This window comes from Poecilia formosa, unplaced genomic scaffold, assembly GCF_000485575.1.
Source record: "Poecilia formosa unplaced genomic scaffold, Poecilia_formosa-5.1.2 Scaffold332, whole genome shotgun sequence".
Lineage (NCBI taxonomy): Eukaryota > Metazoa > Chordata > Actinopteri > Cyprinodontiformes > Poeciliidae > Poecilia > Poecilia formosa.
In genome coordinates this window covers 384,946-397,670 of record NW_006800271.1, presented here as the reverse complement: position 1 = coordinate 397,670, position 12,725 = coordinate 384,946, and the positions used below count along the sequence as shown (strand labels likewise).

General features: G+C 38.4%; 1 protein-coding gene across 1 annotated transcript in view; it reads right to left on the bottom strand.

Annotated features, from left to right (window-relative positions):
• Window positions 1-12,725, bottom strand: part of LOC103152882 (polypeptide N-acetylgalactosaminyltransferase 10-like) — a 94,786-nt gene that overhangs the window by 51,935 nt on the left and 30,126 nt on the right. The window contains exons 2-3 of the mRNA XM_007573537.2: window positions 5,224-5,326; window positions 4,325-4,463 (exon numbers count right to left, since the gene is read on the bottom strand). Of these exons, the coding sequence (XP_007573599.1) occupies window positions 4,325-4,463; window positions 5,224-5,326 (242 nt within the window). The remainder of the gene's footprint in view (window positions 1-4,324; window positions 4,464-5,223; window positions 5,327-12,725) is intronic.

Genomic DNA, 12,725 nt, shown 5'->3' with positions numbered 1-12,725 from the left:
ATTGGCCATATTTAAAACTCCAGAGGTAGTTTTTCACTTTTTGACAATTTGATTTGAAACCAAAGCAAAAAACATCCGAGCTTCAAGATTAGCAAAGAAACAACAAGAACTCACATTTGGCCACAACATATCTAATGCTCCTAAGTAGAGCCACAACATCTTTCCCAGCAATAAAATGACTTACACGCTGCTCTTGCTTTGACTTCAACAGCTAAATGCTATTGAAGTCAAACTATATGACTTCGGTTTTTCCTCAACTGCCATTTCAAAAACTCTGTTTGCTAATTGATCCGGCTGATACTCAGCCAGAGAAATCCAGCTCAATGGGAGAAATCCCAGACAGAGGACTGAAGAGAGATGACAATAGAGTGGAATTGCATAGGAAGGCAATGGCCAGGCTATAATAAACGTGTTGGTCACAACATTTCCATGTCATTACTATTTTTTATTTTATTTTTTTAGGTCATTATTGCTGTATTTGAAATGCTAATTGACAGAGAAAAAGAAGCCTTCTCCTTCCAGTGACACCGGCCTTTACCTAATTGTATAGCTGTGCTCTGCAGCAGTCCAACCTGAATAATGTGTTGCTCTTTTAATAGGATGTAATGAAGCATACCACCTGCTGCTTTGCCCTTCAGTTCCTTTCTCTTTTCTCTTCCCTCTCTGTACGCTCTCTGTGAGATCAGAAGGGGAATCTGCAGGGACTGTAATTACCTCGGAGGCTCTCAGGCTTGTCTGGCTCTCGCTGCGTCTCTCCATCGCATCATTCTTGTAGCGAGCGCGAGCGAGACAAGTGAATGAAAGCTGTAGGAAGGACTCGGGCCCGCGGAGAACCCAGGTGGCACACGGTTGTCAGACACCTGTCACTCTCCTGTCGCTTCGACTGGTCTAACTGATGCCAACATCCAGATTGTCGGTCCAAGAACCTGACAATAACATGGTTCTGTTGAAAAGATTTCAGCCCCAAACCATTTCTGTTGAGCCCGATTTTCATTTAAATCTTGCCAGGACAGACAAAGCAAAACTGCTCTTTAGAGAGTGATGACATGTCTTGGCACAAGACGGTTTCACAAAGTGAAAACGTTAAAATTCCACCAAAATGAAGGCATACCGTTTGCCAGGATGTTTAAGTATTTACTGGACATGTTTCAGTCACGCTTTTCAGAGTTTTACTGCAGTAAAATAAATAAATAAAAACTGCTTAGTCCGCTTTGAGTTTGCAAAGTTGAACTGCAATTTTTTGACAGCTGCACCGTGGGAGCAATAACAGGATCTGTTTGATAGAGTGCACTTCAGTGACGCCACCCTGGTGGAGACTGTGGCGCGTGGGATGGAAAGCATGTTTGATGTAAAAAAGAATCCACATAAGGTCACAGGATGTGGGAGATTTATAAGTCTGAGGGATAAAAATGAGAGAGAGCATAAAACGTAAAGTGGGGACCTTGAGAGTGAAAGCGTTTAAAACTGCTTTCCACATGAAAGTGACAGAGGAGGTCAGAAAGAAGCACCTGTCAGGTAGAGGAAGGCGCTGAAGACTGATCAGAGACGAAGCGGGTCAGCGGGTCTGAAGGTGTTTAGACGGCTGTATTTATAGTGTTTCTGGTCTATTTTTTTAGTACTTCTCTTCTGATAAGTCACAGATCTGTGGGAACAAACTCACCTGTCTGCACTGCAATCACATGTCCATATGGTCCCTAAGCAGGACCAGTTTTTAAATGCACCACCCTGCTCGAGTTTGGAAGAGCCTACTGTGAATCAGACATGCAGCTAAAATGGGCTGGTGGCAACAATCTGCCACTTTTCATTTGGAACTGCTAATGTATCTGGACTGAATGTTTCCTGACAGGCCCTGATCAGTGATTGCCTGTCGGTAAACTAAACATTTTTTTCTGATTAGTGAATGTACCCCACAGAAATGTCAGCAGGTCACACTGAGAGCAAGCATCCTTCAACAACTCTGTGCTGAAGGAGGAAGCCTCAAAGTTAGCCACATTAAGATTTTTAAAAACAAAGCAAGGGGAAGCACAAAAGTGAAAGCTGGAGAACATTTAGAAAAAAATATATGTTAATTCTATGGAGGAATAAACTGCTGTCTAAACATTCAGCCAAACGTATCACAAGGTTATCAGTTATATGCTTTCAGATTAATGTTATCTGTCATGGAAGATGATGGCTAATGTTTGCAGTCATGTGGAAATCTCAAAGTTATGGAACTGGTCTACCAACCACAGTTAATACACACAGACACTGAGTAAGCAGAAATGTTCATATATTAATCCATCCATTGTCTTCCGCCTAATCAGGGAAGATAATTGCCTCGTGTGTGAGCAGCACAATATTTTTTTACTCATTCATTTGGTTTTATTTAACCAGGTGAGTTAATGAGAACATTTTCTTAATAACAGTAACGACAAGGCAATATAAAAAAGTAAATCAATAAGACATGCACTACCTTCAGCCCAGACTGCAATTATAAAACTTCCATATTTCCAATTGATGTCTTTTTTTATGATTGCCTGCCCTTGTTGCTCCTTTACAATAAATTTATTTTACACTCAGACACTTGTGTTTAATAGTATACTTTTTATTTTATTTTTTTTTTTTAGAAAATCAACAACCTGCACCAACTGAACTAAGAGTGTTTATGTTTTCAATACAACGGATAACTTCAGCAGGTGATTAATTTCTCCCCTCTCTGGTAGATGGAGTGCCAATCTGTGAAATAAACTGCTGTGGTCTTTGGCTGGAATGAAAACCTGCAGACGTTTGGCCCTCCGTGGCCCATTTCAGCCCTGATTCAGATAAAACTGCACACACCGGCCCATGGTGTAATTATTTTTGTTGAGAAATGATTATTTTTTTTGTCCCTGGGGGAAGGTGAGGTGTGCGTCTTAAAAAAAGGTGGGTTCCTTTGTGCTGTCACCATTTTACAGGCTGATATGGCAGACTAAGATAAGGTGGAAATCATTAACAAGACCTCATCTGTTGGAAAGCCGAGTTTTAACATCTTCAGGGAAATTAAACGTGAACAAGAATGTTGGCAAAAAACAAAAACAAAAAAATTAGAAAACTTCTGAAAATTGGTTCTTTTTATCCAGAAAGAGAGGAAGCTTTGCTACTTTGTGCTGCTTGGGACAACATTTAATGGTTTGTGTTTGTTTTTCACTATAAATATTTAATGAAAATTTTTAATTTTAAATTTAAATTTCAGGTTGAATAAAAAAAAATATGTAATAGTTCTTTCAGAACAATTTGATTCAAAGTTTTGCAAAACTTCAAACATCCTAGATTTATTCATATCTGCAAACATCTGATAGCTAGAAGTCACACTGCAGCTCTAAGTCAGGCTCCAGATATTTTTGGACAAATTTCACAGCTCAAAGACAAAGTGCTATGAAACTGACCCAAAATAACGCTACTTAATCTAAGGCTACAGCAATGCTTGGTTTACACCGGTGAAATTCCATTATATTGCCTACAGTAATTTATTATGGTCTGGAACAGAAACACACTGCAGTTCAAACCAAGACAAGTTTCAGCTTTGAAATGACGTGTGCTAAATCGTCTGGCATTTGTAACATAAAATACAATAGAGATACTGGTTAAAGCCTGTACTTATCAAGTTTTAAATATACGATAAAGTCTAACCTGCTGTTAAGATTTTGACCAATTTCAAAATTCATTCTAACCTCTGCCACACATACAAACTCACCTGATTATTTTTTTTTCAAACTAAACTATTAAATGTAATGAACACAGAGAGTGAAATAAAATGCGTTGTAGGTTATTTATTAGTATTAGCAGTTTTGAATATAAAGAAAAGGAAAGAATTTGAGTTGTGATGCACTGATTGTAGGAAAAAAAAAAGTTTTTATCTGCTGCGAATCATCAAAAATTGATCAAGGGAAGACGGACCAATTTTCATCACTAATGCAGTGTTTGTCTTTCCAGTCATGTTAGAAAAATCACATAAGCTATTTTAAACAACTGTATACACAAATATATTTTTTAAATAAAATTATGTCTGTGTTTCCTTCTGGCCCTTTGCAAAGTTTAGGAGGTAGTTTATATTTCTGGCAAATTGAAAGACATGTGCATTCATCCTTTTTTTATAGGTTCTGCTTTTTGTTGACATTAAAATGACAACAGATGTCTATTTAAAGGCAACACCTAAAGCCCAACAGAGCCAAAGTCAGATAAACCCCAGTGCCTTGCAAACTATGATATTAAATAAGAAAATATGATTGGAAGCAACATTTGTTCACAGCTTTTTGCACAACAAAAGTTTTAAACTTTCTGTTGACCACGCTGGTGCTCAACTCACTTTGGATGCCGAATGTCGGGGACAGAGCGATTCAGGGAGATCCTGTCACTGACGTAGATGTTGAAGCCGTTCTCCCTGTAGGCCTGGTCCACCCTGTCAGCATCCGTCAGCGGGAACGGCTTCCCCTGCTCACCGTTTCCTAAAACATGTGCACACACCGTCACGTCATGAACACAATGGCAGATAAAACCCTCAAACTGCAGTTCTTGCTGTTTTCTTTCCTTTAGGCAGAAAATAAATTGAACTTGAAGACAAAAAATGCTGTTTTATTATTCTCAAAAGTTATTGTAGGTACTTTTTTGTTCCTCAAAGGTTAAACAAAGATAAGGTCAAAACGTATATCTTCTGTGACATTGTGTTAATGAAAAAGAGCTTCATAAAAGGAAGTTCCCCCAAAGACGAAGACAGGTTCCTATTCTGAGGGACCATTTAAAACATACAGGACAGCAAAGAAATGCAATTTTTTTTTTTGATTAAATACTTTTGGAGTCAGAGGTAAAGATCGGCTGATACTAAAAATTGTTTAGCGTCACATTTTTCCCTGTCATTAGAGAGGCTGACAAATACATCTAGCCATAAACAATAATCAGAGATTCTGGATGCCCAGAGACCTTAATCAAGCTACATCATCTAGCAGTATAATCTATTGAGTAGAAATTACACTATTTTCCCTAAACATAGAAAAAGATAACTTTTAGTCTTTGTGGCTCATCTCAGGTATGAAACTATTTCAGCTCATTCGCAAGCCGATTTCCCTGGAGTGGTAAATTATATCCAGTTGGTGATTGTGGTCAATGGTGTAAACTATATTTTGACGTTAGATTTACATCACAGCAAGAACAGAACATGACGTGCATAAGAGAAACATGAGGAGGGACCAAGAGATGCTTTGAACCAACCAGATCGAGCAGCATCTCTTCTGATCGTCTCATAGTCATGCCAGTCTTTCCGTCTTACACCATCACGTCCCACTCTGGCGTCCTTCCCCACCCTGTTCACCCCCTGCAAAGAAAAATACTCACAATTAGGGCTTGTAGAGTATCAAATAACCAAATAACTTGACTGTAAAATGTCTGGAGGGAATCTATTTGATTCAATACTGTGCAATTAATCCATTTAATTTGGTTACAGCTGTAGCAACACGTTTCACAAGGAGGAAATTCTACCACACTGTATGTTACTTGAAAATTAAGTCCAATGAATTATGAACGAAGGTATTAAAGATGAAGTTAAACACAGATATTGAATGTTGGCAGAATGTTTCTACAGCCAGAAAACAAAAGCATTTCTGACTGAAACAGAAGTTCTTGTGGACACAACCAGTCTTCAGAACAAGCCAACCCAGCATCTCAATTAATCACTCATCCTTTGGTTATAAGGTTATAAAAATGTCAACAAACGGAGCAGTAATGTGACTCAGCATGTCTTTACACACTGATTTGCAATGTGTTTGGAAGAATACTGAATCCTGCTTTCATGATATTGAGATCTTGCAAAATAAATCTTGAGCTTTAATTTAACATGACAGGGTTATTAACACATATGGTTCTGAAATGAATACGTTTTGATTATTCCCCCAAAAAGTTCAACCAATGCATCAGTCTGTTCCAAATTAATCACAAAAACTTAAAAAAGTAAAACAAAAAAAAACAAAAAAAAAGATAATCAAAATGGAGTTTGATGGACGTGGTTTTAAAATGAACTAAAAGTTCTCTGGTTTTACAACCACACCACACTCTCAATAAGATTTATCTTCCCTTGATCCTAAGTCACTATCTGTTTCAGCTACATTATTTCTCCAAGGCTTCAGCACTCACTATCTAACAGTGCTCTGCTGAGAGTTCATCCACAGAAAGCACACTCTTCTATTTCATGCTTGACAACCCTGTGAGGGGAATATCAATGCTGCGACAATCAACTCTGTTGAGGCTTTCTACACACAACCACACACATACAGAGATACGTCGCAGCTCGGCATACAAAGACGGAACCTGTTACTTCTTGCACTCTCTCATTCCACATGCAGAGTGCTTTTCAGTGATTCCGTGTCATGATTACCCGATCACAAGACAATGGAGAAATAATTAGCTCAAAAAAGAGGGGGGCAGCAATTAGTCAAACACTTTAAGTACATGTGACATGACGGAGTGCATGACATAGTGAATTAATAATCCAAATGCAGAATTGGTGGAACAGGACTCTGAATAGCAAAGTAATGCATGGTGGAGCTGAGAGCTTCCAAGGTTTTTAAACAGACTTCTTGTATGACCGTTGTTTCTTTGCAAAACATGAGGACAAATCTAAGCATAAAAAAACCCAGTAAAAATTAGACAGTCATATTTTGTTCCTACTGATTACGTTATGTCATTTGATAAACATTAATTTGGGTTAACAAAACAAATCATTGTGGGGTTCCTCAAGGGTCCATTCTTTGTCTTCTTTCATTTAACATCTCACACAGTATGCATGCTGATGTCAACATATTCATTTATGTGTAAAATGTTTTTGTGCCAACCTAAACTTTTTACAGGTCACTCTGGTGAAAATTTGTACGTGCTGCAGCTCACATACTTTAAAAATGTTCTTTTCCTAATTTTATGTATGCCCTGTGTGTGACCCGAGTTATATAAATAATCTTTCTTCACCTTGCTGGACAATCTTTAATTTGAAGTTTGGCAAGAGTTCACTGCAGCAAAAATGGAATTAAAATGTATAATGACAATTTTTTTTCTGTTTAGAAGTGCAACGAGTGCATGAAGTCTGATAAAGAATGGCACTCATCTATGGGAATTTATCCATGTCATTGTAGGATTTGTTTAAATCCATTTCTGAAACCTGAGCAGCCACCCAGTGGACCTGATTGATTGCTGATGACTGCAAACCAGAAGAACTGAACACACTGGATCATGCTGGTACCTCTGCAGGCTTGTACAGTAGGCAATGATGGGATTTTCAAGAGTTCTGCCTTCTATCAGTCTTTAAAGAGTTACAGAGCCAGTTTGCGTTACGTACGCTGTGGATACCTATAATGTATTAATCACTGCAGTTTTCTTCCAAAGCAAAGCTTGTGCCGTCTGCTTGGCAAAATGCAGGTGGCAACTTCTTTCCTCTGGCATTGCGATTTATGCTACTGCTGACATTAAAATTAGCTTATTAGCCCACATTATCCTGACTCTTCCAATGAAAGCTTTTACATGCCATGCTTTATCCTCCCTTTATGCAATAGCCAACTGTCTAAGTCGAAAGGACATATTAAAAAGCTTCAGGCTGCTTGCACAATGAAAAAGGCTTCCTAATATAGAAAGATGGTGTGAAGGAGCTTCATATAAACCCATGCTACTCTACTCCTGATTTCCTTCTTTCCATCCAACCCTCCCTTAATTTGACCTCGCGTTTCCTTACTCCATCGCAAGCAGACATCCTCGGTGTGTCACATAAGGGTCTGACAAGCAGCAGGAGTCCATCTGAGCAAATTTATACTAAAGAGAAGCAGGAGCGTGCCGCCCCATTTCCTCCTGATTAAAATTTCATCGCACGTCGCCATGATATTCCTCCGGGGCGTTTTGCGCTGCTCGACAAGACCTTGAAAAACAAGACAAGGAGAGGGGGGGGGAAACTTCTCAGCTAATGCGTGCACATGTTTGGTTTTGTGGAAGTAGAATGTGGGCGGGTACTGAGACCAAAGACAGAAATTGAGATAGACAGTGAAAGGTTGAGCGTAAAAAAGAATTGCATAGAAAAACTGTTGCAAACTCAACAATCCCACCAAAAAACAACAGTCAGACAAACAGGAAGACTTCTTAAAATCCATTTAACCATTAGAACACGGGTCAGAAGAAGAAACTTCGCATGAATTATGGATGAAACACATAATGTGGAACATCACTAGTTTAGTACAGATTCCAATCCTAGCCCAACTTTATTTAATACTTTGACCATAAATTTCTCTCTTTATCACTGACTGCAAGGTTTCATTTCTGAAAATATAAAAAATAGTGTCTAGTCATATGGTAGTGGGGATTGTCTATGGATTATTGCCCAAATATAATCATAAATTTAAATTTTAACTGAAAATCCTTCTTACTGATAAGGAAAGGTTGGTTTCGATTGTGAGGTGGGGTCAAAACAAGCCCAAATCATCAGCCCTCCATCATTGTACTGATTTTGTTTTTTTTTTAATGGACACAGTGGTGATGTCACAGGGGTAAAGCACACAACTCATTTATGGAGCCCTTAATCCTTGACCAGTCTTGGTCCGTTGACCTTAGTCACATGTTTTCCGCCTCTGTCTCTCAACCTGCTTTCCTGTCTGACCACTTTAAAAAAATGCCTTTAAAATATGATGATCAGGAATTAAGTTGATTTTGCTCACATCCCTCATATGAAATAAATAGTTTAGTGTTTTTGTAACAAATAATGGCATATAGAGAAGACAGAAACAGCAAATGACAAAATGAAGATGGACCTTTCCCCCACCAAGGCAAACAAGATGCTTTTAAAACATGCAGTTCTACTACATGTTTTTTTTGACTCCAGCTTTGACTTGTCATTAATGATGTGAATGTGATAAACTTTTTGGAAGATGGAGTGAAATTCATCTCATCCAGCTCTCAGTAACATAGTCTCACTGCCAACAGACTCACAAAGCCCCACCAGCCCAGATGAGCCTCTGAAACTGAGCTGAAAACAAGGCCAAGCACAGTCATCTGTTTCTCTGCTGCACCACACAACGGAGAATTGCCTTCCCCTACTCTGCAAGTCACTATCATCACAAAGCTAAGGCTCCAGGCTGACACAAACTCATTCCACTGTGGGCACTTTTCCGCTCTGTTAATATTCAAGACGCAGCAGAAAAACACTGATAGGACACTGAAGGAGTGACAACGCGATCCACAGTGGCTGTGTTGTCTCCATTCAACATTCTCAGAGCAACTGATGGGAATGTAAAGTCTTTAAAGTGACACACAAAAAAGAATAAAATAATGCACACCGCAGGTTGGAAGGGAAGCTTAGAGAGCCCAAAAGTACAGGAGCAAAGCTCCTGTCAGCAGGCAGCATGAGGCCTCATTAAATTTAACGTAGCCTTTTAGTGGTCTATTTAACTGATGACAAAAGGCCAGTGTTTGCATATAGTTTCATAAAAAGAGACTTACAGTTTCAGTCCACACATTTCTGAGCATATTTGCATAAGATATGGACACACACATTGTCAATCTGAGAGAACATTAGTTCTGTCCAAACTGCCCCCATCGAAGCACATGAACGTCTCACACTGGATGGCTCAACACAAGCCATGATGATGGTTTCATCATTGACACAATGATGAAAGGTGCATTCAGGTTGACCTGTTCAACAAGTGAAGTCTAATATTTCCCAGGTTTAGTCACCATGAGGCTGCTCAGAAGAAAAGTGGGAAAGTATATGTAATGCTGTTCAGTCTGTCTGGACAAACTGTGCGATGGTGATCATACCAAGAAAATTGTCAGCTTCAGTGTAAGCAGTTTTCTTATATTAACAGTGATCCTCAAAATGTTGAATATTTGTCAGAGAATACCATTTAGCGATTTTAAGATTTAAAACTCCTCTAACTGTGCAATTGTACAAAATAAACGTGTTGGACTATGGGGGCCAAAACTGCAACATTTGTTACATTTTCAACTGGTGCAGTTCACTTTCACACGACACTGTGTCAAACAAACCAAACTATTGAAAAACCTGTTCCCCCCGTCACCTGTGGTGACACTGAGTCAAAGTCTACTGAAGGAAATGACATGAAAACCTTTGAAGAAGACATAAGCACAAAACGTAAACAAAAATGTAGTAGCATCACATTGTAGCAGTTGTAGGAATCTCTCATCTTTGATAAAAAACCCTGAGTCATTTCTCTCTCTAGCCCTTGACTTGAGCGTTTGTTTTGGTTGTATTTACCCAGAATGCCCAGTGCTATAGTCTGCATCTCGCTTTTGGAGTGGTCTGTGGTCTGTTTGTATCCACATAAAAATATGAATTGTGCCAGAGTTCAAATTAATCAGAGATCTAGGTTTTTAGGCAGACCGGAGTTCTTACCTTAAAATAACATTTAAAATGTTTTTCTACAGGGCTAATAATGTGGTAGGATAGCTGCACAAGTACTGATTCATACTATGCTGTAGAATAATAAGTCAAGTTTGTTGACCAAAAAACATTCTATAACGGTATATTTCAAATTTACATTTTTGGGGGGAATTCTTGGAAACTGGATTCAAAATTACGATTTCTGTAAAAGAACTCTGGTTTGACCCTTATTGGTCTCGCCTTGAGGATAGAAGTGGTTCCATATCAATTTGGTATAAAATCAGCAGGTTGAAGCTTTAAAGATTGGAAAATGGTCACAAAATTCTGATTGGTGGATCTTTGATGGTAAACATAATATGAAGTGATTCCATAGGATAAGCTGAATGGATTTTATAAAGGCCTGCCTTCAAAAGCTTCCATCCTGTCAAAATGATAAGCTGTAAAAATATTGAGTAAAGTGTACAGGTGTAACTCTACCGGCATCATTTTAACATCAACACAGACCACTTTTTTCCTTCTTACAAACATTAAAAGCTCTGAGTCAGCAAACTCTTTGAACAAGAAACATAGAAAAGACAGGAGAAAAACAACTGCAGCAAAGGTTTCAGAGTGGCGGTTTCAGAAAAATAATAATAAATCAGTGAATTTTCAGTCTGAGCCAGATACACTTAGTCATCACACCAACTGAACGCATAACTGATAGATATTTAACAATAAGCTGTTTAATTGTTCTGTTTTTACAGACTTGGATCAATTCAGCTTCAACTTTTAAGGAGCTACCATGAGAAAAGGACCAGATGTTTTTCTTAGCAATCTCCCCTCAATTTCTCAAGAAACCCAAGAGTTCAAATCTATTTTACTATTTATTTCACAGAGAGCAGAGCAGTTACAACAGCCGAATCTCAAACTCCAGAGCAGTTAGAAATCCTCCCTTAATTAATAGCGCATCTTCCCCAATAATCTTCAACGTTGGAAAACAGCTGCGTTTCACCAAATCTCTTAATTCTGCAGCTTTATGTTAAGGTCACAACATCTTTTTTGTGTCTCTCGCAGCATACTCTTTCATTTGTGTACACCAGATGGCTCTAAATGTACTCTGTGCCTGGGAGACTCATCTGCCATTTCGCTGTAGAAGAAGCGCCGCTGCAGCCACCAGCAGCCAGCTGGAACCACACAAACATGGTGTTAAATGGATGCAACGTCTGATAATAAATCCCATTCGCTTTCACACTGTTCACAACTTTGGAAAATATATTTGAACACAATTCAAATTTCGGGGAGTGATTTTTAATTTTATTTTATGTTTTTTAATCAGATGAAGATGTTCCAGAAGTTCAATGTGAAAATGATCCCAATAAAATTTTAAATACAGGTTATAGATTTTGGATATGGCTGCATGAACTATTTGTACAGTTGTTTTAATCCCTGTCTCACAAACTAAAACAAGCTCTCTTTCCCTATCAGATTTTAAATATGGAGCACCAATGAACCGGCCCCCATTTTGGAAGACCAGTCAAAATGCTCTTTTGGCTGCTCTTCCAACCAGCCAAAATCTATACATATGCAGTACAGATACAGTATATGCATCTGTACATATACTGTATCTGTACATATACTGTATCTGTATATGTACAGTACAGATGAATACTATCGGATCCGATATTGAAAACTATTCTAGATTGGGTATTTATTCTACATTATAGTTAGCATTCCTAATAGCACTTTCTGAACCGTTTGAAAAAAAAATGCTTATTGCAGTTTATTTTTTGTATGTTTGACCAAGGTAGTCAACCTGTTTCTGTCAGTTTGTTTCTTTGTGATTTATCTTACATTGGCAGTTATACTCCTAATTTCACTGACTAAACAAATTTAAATTATGTTGGGTTTACAAGCTTGACCAAGCTTGTGAAGGTATTGGTGTGTTTAAGTGTTCTGTACTTTTTAGACAAAAATAAATACATAAAGTTTTTACACATTTTAAAACAATGATTTCAGAAATAAGTAAAAAGGAAAATCTTCCATCAAAAGCGAACATAAGTGGTCCAACCAGCCGAGTTAGGACATTATGGTGAGCACTAGGATCAAAGTGACTGGTTTTCCTCCCAATGACCTCGATTGAGGGATTTCCAGATTATGTTGAGTTTTTCTGAAATGCTGGCTGCCTAACCTCGTTTCCATGCTGCAGTGGTCTTCTGTTAATCTGGCCAACAGCAGATTATGTCTGCTTTATGGTCAGATAGAGAGTCTGATGCTGTGGCAGCCTTTAAACCCTCAGCAGCTGCAGGAGGATGCTGCACAGTAACAGCGCTGACATGGCCCAGAGTTCTTCATGAAGTCCCTACTTAAT